The 19,428-nt window shown below is 44.1% G+C and overlaps 1 protein-coding gene across 2 annotated transcripts; it reads right to left on the bottom strand.

The window, feature by feature from the left end:
• Positions 1-3,362: 3,362 nt before the first annotated feature.
• LOC308379697 (BTB/POZ domain-containing protein 10) lies at positions 3,363-18,620 on the bottom strand. 2 transcript variants are annotated; one of them, XM_080856946.1, is made up of 9 exons: positions 18,518-18,620; positions 17,441-17,561; positions 10,477-10,675; positions 10,050-10,296; positions 8,697-8,799; positions 8,494-8,614; positions 8,052-8,249; positions 7,668-7,778; positions 3,363-4,332 (listed from the first exon to the last, which is right to left on the bottom strand). In XM_080856946.1, the coding sequence occupies exons 3-9, from the start codon at positions 10,640-10,642 to the stop codon at positions 3,992-3,994; spliced, it is 1,287 nt and encodes a 428-aa protein (XP_080713072.1). In that variant the 5' UTR covers positions 10,643-10,675; positions 17,441-17,561; positions 18,518-18,620; the 3' UTR covers positions 3,363-3,991. The 2 variants fall into 2 exon arrangements, with proteins under 2 accessions (XP_080713072.1, XP_080713073.1); XM_080856947.1 differs by lacking the exons at positions 10,050-10,296; positions 10,477-10,675; positions 17,441-17,561; positions 18,518-18,620 and adding an exon at positions 9,928-9,941.
• Positions 18,621-19,428: the final 808 nt, after the last annotated feature.

The following is a 19,428-nucleotide window of genomic DNA, read 5'->3' as shown; positions in this document are numbered from 1 at the left end:
GTGTCAGAATATTACCCCTACAAGGCGGCGGCAATTCTCCCGACCGCTACAATCGGATGAAACAGAAGTTAGTGCCCAACACCCCTGGCCTTATTTAGCCGAATTGTTTGAATTCATCGAAAAGAAAAAAAGAGTCGTATTACTTCAAGTGTCGCCTCTGCATTAAGAACACTACGCTGTCGGCATTCTGGAACTCGCCATCAAATTTAAAAAAGCACATCGAGGTAAATTCGCCATTACATGACTACTACTAACAGAGTGGTTATAAATATGCCCCGGTTGATTATATTACATTGAAATACATTACATTAACAGGTGCTTTTATCCAAATATGCTAGCACCCAAATTATCTGTGGAGAGGTTAAGTGGCAGATTAATACAGCCTCCCTCACCAAACGTTAACGCCGGGGACACAGTCGAATTCATGGCAAGCGAAGTGAACTTCGCAATTCATTCCTATGAGGGAGAAGGCAAGCACATATGAGCGAAGCAACATTATTCGGCTAAGTTAAATATTAGTTTAAAGAAAGTTTAATATTATGAGTTCAGTTTGTTGGTTTGGCTGCTAGTTCTCGAGCTAAACAGTTGTGAATGTGATTGGTAGGCCTATTTGTTATTTGTAAAAACTTCCATTTTACTTTTGAATCTCTGATTTTAAGGTCATGAATGAATGCTATTGACTACTCTGTTTATGACAAGTGAAATTAATGGAAAATAAAATAATGAAACTTGAAGGAATGCTTTTTGTGTTGTTGCTTCAAAACCACTTGGTCTTCCTTAAAGATAATATAGTTTTGAGTATTTTGGGTTAGATTAGGCAAATGTAAAGCATTGTTCACCTGTTCAAGTAGGGGTTTTGATGTGACAGTTAAAAAAAAAAAACTTTTACTTTTAATACTTATGTATTTTTGAAGGCAGATACTTTTGTACTTCTTGTACTTAAGGCCATCAGACTCCTAAATGAACAATAATGCACTCTCATCACTTTACTCTACACAGGCTCACTTTCACTGCTGTTTGCACTACATTTGCAATATTGCACCACCCACACACTTGAAGTGTCTTTGTCTCTGTGTTCAGGTTATTATGTGTATAATATGTTCAGTATAGCTAAAAATATCATGTAGGTATGTTTATCTGTTCAGTATCTGTTTAGTATGTGTATTTATGTTTAGTATCTATATTGTATATTTATTGTTTATCTAGTAGGTCTACTACTCTGTCTTTTCATATTTGTATCTAATGTTCAGTATTTATTGTTAAGTTATGTTATGTTATATCATGTTGGAGTACTTATATGTTTATATGTTATGTCTTGTTATGTTATGGTAGTGTGGTATGGTGTCCTGTCCTAAGAATTTCAGTGCCCAGTCCAACTCTGTTGTTCTGTGTATCTGACAATAAAAACTTGACTTGACTTGATCTAATTTTTTACAAATTACTTCACAATGTTTACAAACTCTGAGAGGATGACAACCTTGCTAGTGATGTTATCCTGATTGTAGCCCTGTTTACTGCGGAACGGTAGCCTGGATACCAGCCTGAACTCCGCCCACAACATTTTTGGTCCGGGAGATTCAGTCTGGAGTCGAGCTAGTTGGGAGGGTTTAAACGGCCCCGAAAAGGGATCTGACCATTCAAATTGTAAGGGCGGGCTTTATACGTTGATGGACAGACATAGATAGAATACCGGTATACATCGAACAAAGATGGCGCCGTCTCGGGAGCTTAGTGGGACATATTTGATATGATTTAAGGTATCTACACGACTTTTTTTATGTCTACATTGACTCGGTTAGTTGTGTATACGCAACACCAATGTTGCCTAGGATTGTAGGTCTTAACTTATGCACTCTAGACCATTATTGAAAGGTTATGCTAACAGCGTAGACAAAAAAAACATTAGAACTAATGGTAGCTTCTAGCCTTGAGTGCTAATTAAGTAACTTGAGCAGGCTCAACAGATATTGACAGCGCATTCATTTTGAAAGAGGAACAGAGAAACGCGATCAAGGCATTTGTCGATTGAAAAGATGTTTTTGCCGTCCTTCCTACGGGATCAGGTAAAAGTTTAATCTATCAGATGGTAATAATACTACGTTGCTCTGATTGGTTCTAGGTATCCAATTCAGCGAAGAGGAATTTTCTTTCCTGGTTCGCTGAAACACGCCCCATAATCACAGCCCAGTGGTCCGGTCTCAGACTCATATTCTGACTAGAATTATGAGTATGACATCGTCAGGCTAGCGGAACGGTGTGTAGCTTTAATAAATTGAAAACTTTTTAATCATGCTTTGTCTTGAGTTCACCTGGAAAGAAAACAATTTAAATAGTGAATTGTCCATAACACTAAAAACTGGAGATTCCATTTCCATCACCCAGCCCTAGAATGCTGATATTCACAATGATCAACTCCGTTATTGATATTATTAAAGGCACTGATCAACTCCGTTAATAATATAATTAAAGGCACTGATCAACTCCGTTATTGATATAATTAAAGGCACTGATCAACTCCGTTATTGATATAATAAAAGGCACTGATCAACTCCGTTATTGATATAATTAAAGGTACAGTCAGAGTCAGTGACCTCCATACATCAATCCAACACACACACACACACACACACACACACAGAGCTCGATTCAGGATTCGCACAGAAGATTCCGTATGGACTGTGAAATACTGACCAACTTCTACTGCTGCACAATAGACAGCATCCTGACTGTCAGCATAACGACATGGTATGGGAACAAGTGATGAGCTGGACCGGAAGTTTAACCCCTAGCTGCATGTTGGGGTCAAAGACTCGTCTGAATTAGACCAGTAACTACCCAGTAGTGCCCCTAAGAAAACTTTGTCATTCATGTTGCAGTTTAGAAGCATCTGTAAATCTTCCAGATGGATTTCATAAAATGTGACTGACAAAGATGTTGGCTACTAACATCTCATAATGTCACTGCAGATGAAGTGTGTAACGGCTGTATCTGTGTGTGTCGTCTGCGTGTCTGTAAATGTAATCTGACCTGTGATGCGTGTCTGTAAATGTAATCTGACCTGTGATGCGTGTCTGTGACTGTAATCTGACCCGTGACGTACGTCTGTGACTGTAATCTGACCTGTGATGCGTGTCTGTACTTGCTCTGCTGCCCCCATGTGGCTGATGGCAGCACTGAAGGCTGGTGAGTTGGCAGGTGAAAGAGAGATGCTGTGTGTGTATACTCTGGAGTGTGTGTGTGTGTGTGTGTGTGTATAAGGGTGCGCGTGTGTGTCAGTTTGAGAGCTTGTGAGCGTGTGTGTGTGTGTGTGTGCGTGCGTGTGTGAGTGTGTGTGTTTGGTGCCACCAGGAGACAGACGGGGCAGTGTTTCATGTGTTTATTTCTGTAATGAGTTCATGCCCACGAGCACAGGGTCCAGGCCACACACGTTGTCATGTCCAGAGGGGACCTGTTGCCCCGGCGACAAGACAACAGCACTCGTCACCCACACAGGCACGCCCCCTACTAGGGGCAGGAGTCATTGCAGGTGAAAAAATAAACAAATCAACAAAACAAAGCAAACCCAACCAAACATAAGAATAGAAGACCCCAGCGGTACCGCCCCACCCGCTCCGTGAGGTTCCGAGTAAGAACAAAAGTTAGAAAAACAAGACTCAGTCAGCCCCTTCAGCTCTAGCCACTAACAAAAAATACATTTCCTTTGGTCATGTAAAAAACAGGAGGAGGACAGGAGGAAATAAATAGAGGGGAGGAGCCCTGCCAGCGACGCTCAGGGTCGCTATGGTAACGGCAGGGTGTATGAGGCTTCCCGTCAGCGTTCTTGGGGTGTGTTTGTGTGTGTGTTTGTGTGTGTGTGTGTGTGTGTGTGTACAGGAAGAGGAAAGTGCAGAAGTCAACCAAGGGCAAAAGGTCACGACCCCAAGTCCACGGCCCCGAGCATGCTGGGAGGGTTTGGGGCGAGGGAGGGGGCAGAGCTGCCAGGGCAGGGTCCTCAGACGACTGGCGAGGGGGCGTCCGGATCGGGCTCGTAGTTGTTGCTGTTGCCGTAGTGATGTGCGGCCCCAAGGGGGGCGGGGTGCGGGGGCAGGCTGTCCAGCTCGTCCACCTGAGGCCCAGGGTGCAGTGCCACCAGCTGGTCCTGTGGGATGTCTGCAGCGGCGGCCGCCAGGTTGGTGATGGACTTGCTCTTCACGCACTGGAAGTCCACGTGCCGGCTCTTGCCCTCCTCCTTCTCCCAGGACATGCGGATGAAGGGCCGCTGCACGTAGTTATAGATGACCTCCGGACGACCTCCGGGACGCTTCTTCACCTTCTCCTTATACGTGGGGTAACCTGTCACACAGACGCACACGCACACGCACACGCACACGCACACGCACACACACACACACACACACGCTGGTCGAAAGATTGCAGACGTAACAAAGTAACATAGTATTGATAATAATAATAAAGTATTGCAAATATATAAAATTATTTTTTCTCAAATTAACAAAATATTGATGGGGACAATTCTGTCTTTCCCAAACTTTGGTCATGACTAGTCCCTATGGACCCTATGCAAACCTACGCCCTTGGTGTGGGTGTGTGTGTGTGTGTGTGTGTGTGTGTGTGTCTTTGAGCTTAGTGTCATGACAGCCCATTCCTGTCCTGCATTTATCAAACTTCTCTAATGGTTACCTAACGTGTCCTAAGAGAGCGTGACAAGGCCACTTGCCTCCATAGATCAGACACACACACACACACACACACACACACACACACACACACACACACACACAGACACACACAGACACACACACCTCTTGGCATGAGTGGACTTGCTACACACTCACAGAGATAGCAGGGTACCCCCAAGATTTTCCATCTCAAATTTAAGACTTTTTAAGACCTTTTCAAGACCACTTTAAATGAAATTTAAGACCAACATCGCACCTTTCCTGATATGCATATGAATGGAAAAAAAAAAAAATAGGAACTCAATCAATCAAATAACTTTAATTAACAATATGCTCTGAGGTATACAGCCTTCAAAGATATTATCTCAACGAAACATCAAGCTGTTGCAATCGACACTATATTTAAATCATAAGACAGAACCATTTAAAACAATAACTGTGAGGGGTGTACGTGTGCAGGGGCGGAGTGGCCATCGGGAGCTGCGGGATTTTTCCCGGTGGGCCTGTCGGCCAATTATCTCTCGAGAACTAGCCTGCAGGCCGGCCTTCGCAGCCGTTGAGTCAAAGCCATGAGCGGCCCATCGAATTTGCATGTACGTCAAATCATGGTCCCGTGAAAATCTCTAAATTCTCCGAGAGTTACATGAATGATGCAGTCCAACCACTATTTATAGCACTATTTGTCTCTGTACATCACACCTATGGTGTATGTCAAACTCACTCCCATTAATCCAACCTTCTGATTTTTGTTTAGCCTCCTATATTGATGTAATTCTTTTTATTCAGACGCTCCATTACTTTCATGACCACAAATAGCCTATAAATTGGCCAGCGATTTAATTCGTTTTTTTGTTGAATGTAGAATGGTCGAGCAAAGCATCATGGGAAATGCGTATCGTTCTGCCTTTATCAAGTGAACCTAGGGAGATAAATTAGCGGCTATCAGGGAGAGAGAGCAGGTGAAGCTGACCTGATGGAGGGACATAAGAGAAAGGAGAAAGGAGGGGGCAAAAAGACCAGACTGAAAAAGAGGCGGATGCAGGAGGAAAGTGCATCAAAATGTACAAGAATTACGGATGTATTCAACCAGCCGTCAACTAGATGCGAGTGAGTTGACAGGACACATTGTTTCGAATTAGCATAACATTTGAGCCAATACGGGAGTCGATTTGTTCCGTATTTCCATAAATGTACATATACAAATACACTGTCACTGTCACTGTCATGTCTGTCACCCACACATCAACTCTAAATCTAACAATAATGATCAAAAGCCGCCCGTTTGTTTCTGTAGTTGATATATGGGAGGTGGAGGGGATGCGGGTTGGGCCAGTTTTGGGCACGTTGTGGGCCGGTGGTGGGCCGGTGCAGTCAGAATTGTCCCGGTGGATTTTTGTGTCCCACTCCGCCCCTGTACGTGTGTGTGTGTGGATTTGCGCATGCGTGTCTGAATGCGTGTGTGTGTGTGTGTGTGTGTGTGTGTGTGTGCATGCATGTCTGGATACGTCTGTGGGTGCACCTGTGTGCAGTTGTAATACAACAGACCCTACAGCCTTTTGGAGCTCTGCGCTTTCGGCAGCAATCTGTTCATCCAGTTTGATGAGTTCAGCCAACTTATTATAGCGGGAGCTTTTCCATAAAAGTTGCTGTGTTTTTTAGGTGTTTGTTGCAATTGAATTGCGGGAGCAAGTGGAAGTTGCGATAGAGTTGTGAATTTCCCTCTTTGTAATTATAATTGAGTTATTTGTTAAAAATAAGTTATTAATAAACATTCATTAAATAACAAAACCATTGAGAAATGGTCCTCTAAATAACATCGCCAACATTCCAAACAATTGATTGTTCTGAACTCTGCTTATTCAGGTCAGCAAATGTATATTACTTACGTATTTTTGTTATGGAAACGAACACCGTATAGTATTGGACTTTTACTTTGACATCATTCAAATGTTCGTCTCGTGGAAATGGCAACAGCTTCTACTTATCCACAACGAAGTGCACCTGTTGTTATTACAAAAGGACCACCAGTAAGACTGAATAAAGTGTTATGAATATCTCAGCCTTAATATATAATGGAAAAAAAAACATCCTGTGTTACTGTGATCTGACGTCCTGTCCTGCCTGCCTTTATCAATCGGTTTTGCTATCCTTGTTCATTTATTTTATCTGTATAGGTGTTTATGTTGTTCAATCTCATATATTAATTTAAAGTCATCCAATTTCAAGTAACCCATTCTTCAACACTATGCTACCTTATCTTCAAACAGAAAGTAACGTTAAATCTCAATTGCAACAGCTTTCGAGGGTTTGGGAAATAATCGCTGCTGATTTGCTTACTTCTTATTAACATGTTTGGTGGAGACAATCCTGAATTAGTGTTGATGAAATTATAATCAAGTCACCCAAACTGTCGTGAAAAAAGCAGGAGGCGTCAAAAAGAGCACTGTTTGCATCCCTGTCAGTGTCTTCTTGAATGTTAGACGTTTCAATTTATTTATACACCAAAAAGCCCTGCTCCACTGTTGCCTGTGATAGAAGCAGAAGCTTATTAACTAGCATTACCCTGTCCCTGACAGGGCAGGGTCCTATATAACTGTCTCGCTAGCTAGCTAGCGCAGCTAGTGAGTAGCTAACGTTAGCTAGTTTTAACCTTTATATATATCGTGTCAGCATCGCAGCCGGTTAGGTTGTCTGATTTTGTCCGGATGCGACGTTTGGGTTGTAACAACGAACAATAAACAAACGTGGCGTCGTATCAATTAAGGAAGGGGGTGAAAATAAGGACTTGATGAACGAAATTTAAGACCTGTTGACGAAATTAAAGACCTGTTGACAAAATGTAATACCTTTTCAAGGCCTTAAATTATGAATACTAAATTTAAGACTTTTTCAAGTTTTTAAGACCTCGCGGGTACCCTGGATAGCTCTTCACATGAGGTTGAATCTGAGTGTGTGTGTGTGTGTGTGTGTAAGAGCTCGTGGTCTGACCTTCTATTCCCAGGCGGATCTTCTTGAGGCCTCGCTCTTTTAGTACAGACTTGGCCACGTCTCGGTTCTCAATGTACTTGAAGAAACGGTAGAGTTTTGTACTGTAAATAACTGCAGGACACACACACACACACACACACACACACACACACACACACACACACACACACACACACACACACACACACACACACACACACACACACACACAGAGTTAAGAAAGCAGAGTCATATGGTACCCATGTTTTATGTCAAACTGTCTTTCTATGGAAGGTTCTTAAGGCAGGTATATACTTGTGTTTAGCGCTTGTGTGTGTGTGTGTGTGTGTGTGTGTGTGTGTGTGTGAGTGTGAGAGAGAGAGAGAGAGAGAGAGAGTCACTCACTCTGGGAGTACTCCTCTCCCATCTGAGGCGGGTACTCCTCGTCCCAGTCGACCACGTCGTCGTCGGTGAGCACCACGATGTGACACTCCCTCTCCCCGCTCTGGGCGCTGGCCACCATGAGAGGCAGCACCATCTCATCCAGGTACGCCTCAAACTGACGCCGCGCCCCGTCATTGGACAGCTCGTGCATCAGGGCACCTGACACACACACACACACACACACACACACACACACACACACACACACACACACACACACACACACACACACACACACAGGGGTCAATCATTATATCCAATACACACACCATCACAGTTCACAACAGAGAGAGAATAGAGAGACAGACTGAGAGAGAGACAGACTGACAGAGAGAGAGACAGACAGAGAGAGGGAGGGAGGGAGGGAGAGAGAGAGAGACAGAGTGTGTGTATCTCTACTCACTGAGGTCTCTGCACTTGATGGTGCTGTAGTCAAAGGAGATGCAGAGGTAGTCACACGCCTCTCTCAGCTCAGGGATGGAGATGCCATCAGGACAGCGGATCACACCGGACCTGTAGTAGTCCTGGAACACACACACAGGAGGGGTTAATATATACACACAGTCTCTCTCTCTATCTCTCTCTCTATCTCTCTCTCTCTCTCACCAGAATGGCTCTGAAGACTGTGGAGCTGATGCCCTCTGCAACGTCAAACTCTCCCTTCTCATTGGGCCGTGTGAAGTTGTGCTCCCGCCCCGAGCCAAACATCCTGAACAAACAAACCAACAAAACATACTACTTTAGAGACGATCACAACATCAACACAACACCAAAGTGTTCGCTTAAGCACTGAATATGGAGGTGTGTGTGTTAGAGATGTGCGGTTGGCGGTCGCAGCCGCGGACTCCGCGGTTAAACCGCAGATCGGGCAAACGACGTGACGAAAAATTATATTTTAATTCAATTCGGGCGGGTGGCGATTTACCCAACGAAATTCAAAATATCTACACAATGTTAAATGTCGTTACCTACATCCAAGCACAATTTGAAATAATCCAATTTTCATCGGGCAGTAAATTGGCCTAGTTCCGTGTATGCATACAAAGCAAGCAAAGGAAGCAAAAAAGTTTAAATTAAGTGACGATCCATCCCATGTCGCGTCTCCTTGCAGCGCCGCAAACCTGCTATGAGTCAGCTGTCAGTATTGGAAGAAGCCTTAACGTGTCGTTGATGAAACTGCCTGGGTTATTTTGTTTCGTTAGGCCCCAAGTGTTGGGGTTGTTACAGTAGGTAGCCTACAATGCGGTGAAATTTCGGAATAAATAGGCTCGTGTCGGCGTCTCCTTAATAGGATTTCTTTCATTTTGCAAAAAAAAAAACATGTTAAAATGGTGTACCAAATTGCGTTTTATTACAATGATAAACAATTGTAGGCCTACTAGCCTATGGTAAGGTCAGGTTTGCCGATGTGCTTGGCTATTTTTCTCCCTGTGCATCAATCGGAGACAGACGTCACTTCACTGATAATATTCTGGCGATAGCATGTTGTAGCCTATCATACTAGGGACTTTATTCTTTAAATATCTTTGCGGCATTGGATCAGTCTCCTTTCAAGAACAGGCAAGAACCTTCTAGCCTCGCGTCAGCAGCGCCTATACCTAAAAACAACAGGCGGATGGCGGACGGAGGCGGTTTTGAAAATTGGTCAAAAAAAATTGGTGCGGATGGATGGCGGACGGATCATGCGTTTTGTGATGCGGTTGCGGATGAAATAATAGCCCATCCGCACATCTCTAGTGTGTGTGTCTCACCTCCCCAGCATAGTGTTTGGTTGAGCGCTGTATATGGAGGTGTGAGTGAGTGGGTGGGTGAGTGAGTGAGTGAGTGAGTGTCTCACCTCCCCAGCATAGTGTTGGGTTGAGCGCTGTATATGGAGGTGTGAGTGAGTGAGTGAGTGAGTGAGTGAGTGAGTGAGTGAGTGAGTGAGTGAGTGAGTGAGTGAGTGAGTGAGTGTCTCACCTCCCCAGCATAGTGTTGGGTTGCGCGGTGAATATACAGGGGTCCACTACGAAGCGTGTGTTGTCCACGATGAGTGTGACCCTCTCGGAGGGCCTCTGGCGCGTGGCTCCTCCTTCCTTGGGGCTGTCGTACACAAACACCATCTCCCCGCCCAGAGCCTTGGGGGGCACGTCCACACACACACTCCTGATGGTGGGGGACACACGCTGGGGGCGGGGGCTGCCCGGCCGAGAACCACCCTCACGCTCTACACACACACACACACACACACACACACACACACAGGTGAGGTTATAGATCAGGTGACACACGCACACAAACACAGACACCCACAGAGACACAGACACACCGACACCGACACTCACACAGACACACACAGACACACACACAGACTCTTGCACAGACACAGACACACACTTATACTTACCGTTGTATTGCCGTGTGGGTGAGGTGATGTTTCTGATGCAGGGGGTGAGTTGTCCCTCTCCACGCTCGTGGGAGGAGTCTCGGGAACGGTCACTAGAGCGACGACGATCACGTGAGCGATCATAGGTCCCTCCCCCGCAGGCTCCACCTCCACCATACAGACTCATCTTCCCCAGGTCACACAGCACACCTCAGGACTGCTGCAACACACAGACACACTCAGACTCATCTTCCCCAGGTCACACAGCACACCTCAGGACTGCTGCAACACACAGACACACTCAGACTCATCTTCCCCAGGTCACACAGCACACCTCAGGACTACTGCAAAACACACACTCAGACTCATCTTCCCCAGGTCACACAGCACACCTCAGGACTGCTGCAACACACAGACACACTCAGACTCATCTTCCCCAGGTCACACAGCACACCTCAGGACTACTGCAAAACACACACTCAGACTCATCTTCCCCAGGTCACACAGCACACCTCAGGACTGCTGCAACACACACACACACTCAGACTCATCTTCCCCAGGTCACACAGCACACCTCAAGACTACTGCAAAACACACACTCAGACTCATCTTCCCCAGGTCACACAGCACACCTCAGGACTACTGCAAAACACACACTCAGACTCATCTTCCCCAGGTCACACAGCATACCTCAGGACTACTGCAAAACACACACTCAGACTCATCTCATCTTCTCCAGGTCACACAGCACACCTCAGGACTACTGCAAAACACACACACACTCAGACTCATCTTCCCCAGGTCACACAGCACACCTCAGGACTACTGCAAAACACACACACACTCAGACTCATCTTCCCCAGGTCACACAGCACACCTCAGGACTGCTGCAAAACACACACACACTCAGACTCATCTTCCCCAGGTCACACAGCACACCTCAGGACTGCTGCAAAACACACACACACTCAGACTCATCTTCCCCAGGTCACACAGCACACCTCAGGACTACTGCAAAACACACACTCAGACTCATCTTCCCCAGGTCACACAGCACACCTCAGGACTACTGCAAAACACACACACACTCAGACTCATCTTCCCCAGGTCACACAGCACACCTCAGGACTACTGCAAAACACACACACACTCAGACTCATCTTCCCCAGGTCACACAGCACACCTCAGGACTGCTGCAAAACACACACTCAGGCACATTGGACTGGAGTAACATTCGTGCCTGTGTGCTGTATTGGTGTAAGCGCTCTGTGTGTGTGTGTGGAGCCTGCCTCTGTGGTCTCTCTCAATTCAAAAGAAAACTTTATTGGCATGACCATAGTAAAGTAAAGTAAAGTAAAGTAAAGTATTGCCAAAGCATTTGGTGAAAATGATTACATAAACAATACATATATAAGTGATTACATAAACAATACATATATAAGTGATTACATAAACAATACCTATACATAGGGTACATCAGAAGGGGAAAGGGAGAAGTGGGAACGATAGTCTCTCGCTCTCGCTCTCTTGCTCTCTCTCTCTCTCTCATAATATCGTAATTGATAATAACTTGCCCTTCTCACTTAGTCATCAATATCAGTAACTAGAGATGGGGTTACTAGGGTTACCAGGGTGAATGGCTCTTCGGTGCTCCCAAAAGCATTTCATAAATAATGGAGGCTATCATTTTGCTTCCACTTTAAATTAAAATAGATAGGCTAATATATTGACAATAGTCCAAGCCCCATGGTTCAAAGATTCAAGATCAAGGTTTACCTCGTAGGCAACCTACTGAAATCTATATCAATAGAATCTAGAACTAGCCAGTGGTCAGAAATGGAACACACGAATTATGAAAGTCAAGTTTATCTATTATTACTATTCATGTTTATTATACAAACCTACATACCATTATTTTTACCAATGGAGGCTGCGTTGGAAATCAATAATCAAACTTTTGACAGTATTTTGAGTGGAAATTTAATGTGCATTTGTACATGTGTAGTCGTGCACGTCGGGCTGGCCCTCGCAGTGGAACGACAGTTTTCAACCGCACCGGTTTATCAATAATAATATTAATATTATTATATTCGAGATGCAACACAAACGAGTTGAGCTTTCAAAACCAATGCTGTTGTCTGCCTTCCCGAGGCCCCGCGTTCTACTGGTACTCGTTTAAACGCGTAGACAAATCAAGTAATATCCTACACCTGTGTAAGTTCTCAACATAGCAGATATTTTAATAAATTGAAAGCCATGAATATTGAAACCGCCGACTGATGAAGTCAGGATGCATCTGCAGGTTGAGTAATTAAGTGATTGGCTCTGTCCATTCGCGCACCTCACAGTTGCGTATAGATCAGACTTATCAACTCGATTACTATTGATCAAAACAGAACGAGAGTTCGGCTGTAGCCTACTTGAAACATACTATTCAGAACATATTCGCTGACGTGCATTGCATACGTGATGAATTGCTCACAAATCTGCTTAAAACAACTAGTGAAGGTGTTTTGGAATAATATTTATGCCATATACAATAACTGACTTTATGTAAACACCACTTATTAATGTTAGCTGCCTAATTATTTAGCGCAATGCTAGCATGACTACCGTAATTCGATTTTTAACCAAGGTAGCCTATTGTACCTATTGAGCCTGTTGATCGCAACCTGTTTACAAATCTGGTTAAAAAGATAAAGATGAGCTGTTATTTATAGATACTAAATATTTCCCAGGCATCTGATGGCTTACATCTAAACGTACAGAGTAAGGTAGGTTGACTGCTAAATGGGCAGCCACCAGTCTTTGGATAGCTCTCATAAATCAGTTATTGTATATGGCATTAATATTAGTCTTACCATCACACATAGGATATATAGGTTAACGCACACACTGCTTAAATAAAACGTAAAGCCTACTATCAAAGTATTGTTTTTTTAAGATAATGTAGGCAAGCAACTGCTTGCTAGCTGCTTTATACAAAAATCAAATTAAAGTGACTAACGTCTGGCAAACTTGGAGAAGCCTCTGTTCAATGATTGGCTGAGGGGGTAGGAGGCGGGATCTGCTGCTGCTGCTTGAATTCAACGTGAGCGCTTAAAACACCATTAAGCTGAATGAATACTAATTATCACTGGGAGGGTTTATACAAGAGATGGGCATTTCTAGCAAAAATACAAGTCCATTATCACAGTCTGGGACCCATTCGACTACTAACTAGCAAGAACGTTATAAACAAAAACAACAAAGACAAAAACTAAAAAACGCCACATTTGTTATGATTGAATGACTACTCCCTCTATTCAAAAACCTGTCCCTAGTTTCTACCTCTTCCTCCATTCATTTTACGAAAGAAAAATTGGTGAGGCTGTACCATAACTAGCTATCGCTTCATGCAAACAACTAATATACTGACATTTAGCGGCTTTGCAATATTGTGCCCATTCTCACAAAACACCAATACTGCATCAGAACAACACATTAATGGCTTTCAACACACACACACATACTGACTCTCCGGGAAGGAGGATATAAAACAAATCAAAACAGGAAATTCCAGCAACATGACTGTGACTGAGCCAGAAACGTGTGTGTGTGTGCGTGTGCGTGTGCGTGTGCGTGTGCGTGTGCGTGTGTGTGTGTGTGTGTGTGTGTGTGTGTGTGTGTGTGTGTGTCCTCCTCTCAGATGACTCTAATAGTTCTGTGTGACATCACTCTGTGCTGTTGGGCGACTCGGATGCTGTGTTGGGTGGAGCTGCATTTTGCTCACTTCCTCACACACACTCACTGACACTAGGAACCCCAGAGCACTAGTCTACTACTGACACTAGGAACCCCCGAGCTCTAGTCTACTACTGACACTAGGAACCACCGAGCTCTAGTCTAGTACTGACACTAGGAACCCCAGAGCACTAGTCTACTACTGACACTAGGAACCCCAGAGCACTAGTCTACTACTGACACTAGGAACCCCCGAGCTCTAGTCTACTACTGACACTAGGAACCACCGAGCTCTAGTCTAGTACTGACACTAGGAACCCCAGAGCTCTAGTCTAGTACTGACACTAGGAACCCCAGAGCACTAGTCTACTACTGACACTAGGAACCCCAGAGCACTAGTCTACTACTGACACTAGGAACCCCAGAGCACTAGTCTACTACTGACACTAGGAACCCCAGAGCACTAGTCTACTACTGACACTAGGAACCCCAGAGCACTAGTCTACTACTGACACTAGGAACCCCAGAGCACTAGTCTAGTACTGACACTAGGAACCCCAGAGCTCTAGTCTACTACTGACACTAGGAACCCCAGAGCTCTAGTCTACTACTGACACTAGGAACCCCAGAGCTCTAGTCTACTACTGACACTAGGAACCCCAGAGCTCTAGTCTAGTACTGACACTAGGAACCCCCGAGCTCTAGTCTAGTACTGACACTAGGAACCCCAGAGCTCTAGTCTAGTACTGACACTAGGAACCCCAGAGCACTAGTCTACTACTGACACTAGGAACCCCAGAGCTCTAGTCTACTACTGACACTAGGAACCCCAGAGCTCTAGTCTACTACTGACACTAGGAACCCCCGAGCTCTAGTCTAGTACTGACACTAGGAACCCCAGAGCTCTAGTCTAGTACTGACACTAGGAACCCCAGAGCTCTAGTCTAGTACTGACACTAGGAACCCCAGAGCACTAGTCTCAGGCATGAAAACGGGTCAGGGGTGAAAAAGGTGAGGAGGATATTACCCCTCTAGGGGGGGTCCGGGGGGGTCCGGGGGCGTGCCCCCCCCCCCCCCCCCCCCCCCCTGTAAGTAAAATTTAAATATTCCATATTTTGAAGCGTCAATCTGATGCAGTTTGAGATGCTTTTTTTCCAACCTGGGGAGAGCTGGAGAAACTTAGCTTCAGCCATGAGTCAAAAATGATTTTGGCCTCCTTACTTAGTATTATGCAAGCCATTTCATGCCAGCCTGTCACTGGGTCTATCATTTACAGTATATGAGGCACAATGTGGTAAGGGCACCACAAATGGTTTAATGCATAGCCCCCACGAGAGATGCCGTAACTTAACTTGTCTACTCTTCCATCATGATTGACAGCCAATACAATGTTATGTAATTCAGATTTCAATACATTTTATTGGCGAGGCCCGTCGCGTTAATATTTCCATGCACTCGCATCATCCAGTTATTCAACATAATAAATCAGCGGCGAAAAAAACAATACAATCATATATTCTTTAGAAGTACTAAATGATGCAAAATGTAAGGATCTCTTTTCATTTATGTAATTCTTGTCAAGAAAATATGTTTCTATTGTTTTTTTCGCCGCTGATTTATTATGTTGAATAACTGTATATATATATTTAAATATATGTTAAGCTCCTATTAAAGTATCCATCTATCTACTTCCAGTGGCACTTGCTCTTGACTGCTTTGCCTCATAGCTTGGCGACTTGGCCTTTTTGAGCAGAGCATCACTGAAGCCTTCCATGTGACAAGAGTCCCCTTTGCAGCCATGCTCACCTTTCTTGTCACCAAAGTGCTTATCATGTCAGTGCTCAGGGTTGCACTGTATTGGGTCTTGTTTATGGTAACGAGACTGAAAATGGTCATCTGACGTCATGATTTGTTTTATACCTGCAAGGCTTGTAGGTTGACTGGCTGCAATAGTAGGAATTATTTGCTACGTTAACAGTCTGTAGTCAAACACCTTTGCAATGGTAAATTTGCCCCAACAGAGCGATTCAAAGTTAGAACAGGGAGTCTCCGTGGCGTTTGAGTTAATGTAGCTAAATTATCTTACTCCATCAGTTATTCACACCGTAGCCGTCTCGTAACCAGGCTAATCACATCATTGCTAACTTTTTCATACTTGTATCTGAAGGTTATGCCCCTTGAAATGAATCATCCCGTTAAGTTACCGAACACATGTTTTAACGTTTTATATGCTAACATTACGGTCACACAAAAAAAATGCGTCCAGCAGGGATTCCAAAATTGTCCGGGATTTTGCCTCGTCGGATATTATTGTTTCTCTGGGTCTTTCACAAACGAGTTATTACGTCTTTACACGTTTTGGAAAGGGTATCACTTACGTTCCACCTTCTTGCGCGAGCTCTGTCATTGGTCAAACTTTCCCAGTGTTGACAGATATAATTCATTATCCTCCAAATACGATCATTTTGAGCCTTTGATATGATACGCAATTTACAATCTGGCAACACTGAGCACCTTGCCGCCGCCAGCACTAGTTCAGTACAAATGTACATGTCATCTGAATATGAAAAATATGTCCAACCCCCCCCCCCCCCCCACAAAAACAAAACTCATCGAATCTACACGATTCACGTAGGTCACCTATTTTGTTTTCAAAACGGCGAATTTCGCTGAAAGGTGAGTGATTCTCATGCCTGTAGTCTACTACTGACACTAGGAACCCCCGAGCTCTAGTCTAGTACTGACACTAGGAACCCCAGAGCTCTAGTCTAGTACTGACACTAGGAACCCCAGAGCTCTAGTCTAGTACTGACACTAGGAACCCCAGAGCTCTAGTCTACTACTGACACTAGGAACCCCAGAGCTCTAGTCTAGTACTGACACTAGGAACCCCCAAGCTCTAGTCTAGTACTGACACTAGGAACCCCAGAGCTCTAGTCTAGTACTGACACTAGGAACCCCAGAGCTCTAGTCTAGTACTGACACTAGGAACCCCAGAGCACTAGTCTACTACTGACACTAGGAACCCCAGAGCTTTAGTCTAGTACTGACACTAGGAACCCCAGAGCTTTAGTCTACTACCGACACTGTTTCATTGGCACGAGGATCCTACTGTTATGTTGCTCCACAGAACATCAGCTCTCGGCCGCTGGCCAAACTGGCAGAGATGACCCTTGTCAAATCCCCTCGCAGTGACCACACCGAAGTCCACGCGGGCCCCCCCCTCCCCCTCCCCAGAGGGTTAATGTCAGCCGTCACTCACCTCGAGCGTGTATTAAGTTCCCAGTTCGCAGTGCCGCTGAAATCACTCTCATATGACTGCGAGCCTACTGCCATCACACGCGCACACATAAATCCTCGCTGCGATCCTCCGCATTCATAATCTGTTGTCACAAGAAAGGAACGCAGTGAGAATGCTTTCAAACGCCCCTCCAAGCCAAGAACATAACTTACACAAGTGCATATGCCACGCCATCTAGCTTTTAATGAACTGTTACATGCGTTACTACAACTGATTTGCTAGATGACTTGCGTGGATGTTGTTATCACTACAAATCAATAACAATATATTGAGAACACTCGATCTAATGTTTGCAAATGACCCGTTAGTTTGGATTAAAACATTGTTTTAAGCATCATAGAGCAACCCAAAACTGTGAGTATATGTCATGCACCACAGCACAAAGCCTCTGCCTAGACTTGTATTGATGACATTAATCAATGGGCTATTTGCTGGGAATTAACTTCGCTAGCTGCATGCTAATGTTTGGTAATATGCCCCTGATTTAAAAATAACAATGTATCGGATTAAGAACTTAATTTCAGAAAGACGTGAAAGAAACCTGTCTCAAATAGTATAATCATTTCTTAACTGACGGTAGGCAGTTGCCTGCCAGACCAGTTCATCAAGCTCTCTATTGCTAAAAACAAACAGCTACCATTAGCAGCTAACGCTAGGCATCTGTTGCTTCCATTGTTCAAATTCATAGAGCCGTTTGCTAACGATTTAGCTTAGGCTAGTGATACTGTCGGTATAAACTGGATGTGGCAAACAGTTATCGTCCTTAGACAGCATCCACACTGAACAGTGCAACACATTGGCCACCTATGTAGCCGTAAAGAATGCAATTTTGAGTTACCCCAGCTACATCTTAATTCGCTTTGATATGGCTTGTTCCTCGACAAAACCTGAAAATACAGAGTTAGCTTATATAAGCTAAGTTAAGCTGTCAGATGTTCTTATCTAGATAACATGAGCAATACTAACGTAAAAGCCAGCCTACACACAGAATGTTTTCTGAGGCCAAACATCGACGTAATTACGAGTGTCAAGTCTCACCTTTTATTTAATGGTTGTAAAAGTATTTCGTAGAATATGTCGATGCCAGAAGGCGATTCACCTTCTCTGCATTTTCCCCGAAAAGGCGACACGACAGTGATCCTACTGTTAACAGGAAGTAACAAACTAAAATGACAACTCTCGCGATAATACTGACCTAACAGAACATTCTCACAAAAACAAAAAGAGCTGTCTTTTTACTCCCTAAGAGGGTCTAAGGCTAAACAGTGAAGAACAGAAAATGTGTGTATTTGTCTTTAATTTTCTTTTTTTGTCTTTTAATTTGCTTTTATTGTGTTTTTTAAAGTGTTCTTGTTAGTTTACTGTCCAGGCCAATACAAATGCAATGATGGTGATGATGATGACAATGATGACATATTGCTGCGTTAGGTGGTCACCCATGTGACTGTCAATTGTATATTTTGTGTAAATATGCTTTTGCAATGTTGTATTGTATACAGTCATGCAAATAAAGCCATTGAATTGAATGGACTGTGTATGGAGATACACTTATGCATTAGACATGAGATTCTGCATGCCAAACAGAAGTGATGGTTCTCCTCACACTGCAGTGTGGTTCATCTGAGCCAGTGGGGAACTCTAGAGTGTTGGGCTGGATTCGTTTGTTAGAATGGTGGTAGGACATAGTGGTACCATACTGGTCACATGTTTCAGAATGGATCGAGGGAACATCAGTGAAGTAAACAGATTAGAAATGTCTATTTCTCAGATCCAACCAAGAGTGTCTGTCAGCTCAAACAGACCCCTCACCTCCCACATGCCTGCTCGAATGGGGGCAACACACATCAGAAATATACTTCAGCAATCACGTGTAACAAAAATGACTTTATCCATAATCATCAACGTGACATTGCAGTGAAAAGGACTTAAAAAAGTGAAGAGTTTGGTGG

Source organism: Sprattus sprattus, assembly GCF_963457725.1.
Source record: "Sprattus sprattus genome assembly, chromosome: 18".
Lineage (NCBI taxonomy): Eukaryota > Metazoa > Chordata > Actinopteri > Clupeiformes > Clupeidae > Sprattus > Sprattus sprattus.
This window is presented reverse-complemented; position numbering and strand designations above follow the sequence as displayed.

What these genes read in the sequence shown, in the direction of transcription:
- LOC308379697 (XM_080856946.1), bottom strand. Translation starts at nt 10,642, where the DNA reads ATGAGTCTGTATGGTGGAGGTGGAGCCTGCGGGGGAGGGACCTATGAT. An exon ending in CCCAACACTATGCTGGGGAG is followed by an intron (nt 8,800 to 10,049) that starts GTGAGACACTCA and finishes TTGTTTGTTCAG; the next exon opens with GATGTTTGGCTCGGGGCGGG. An exon ending in GATCCGCCTGGGAATAGAAG is followed by an intron (nt 4,333 to 7,667) that starts GTCAGACCACGA and finishes TCTGTGTGACAG; the next exon opens with GTTACCCCACGTATAAGGAG.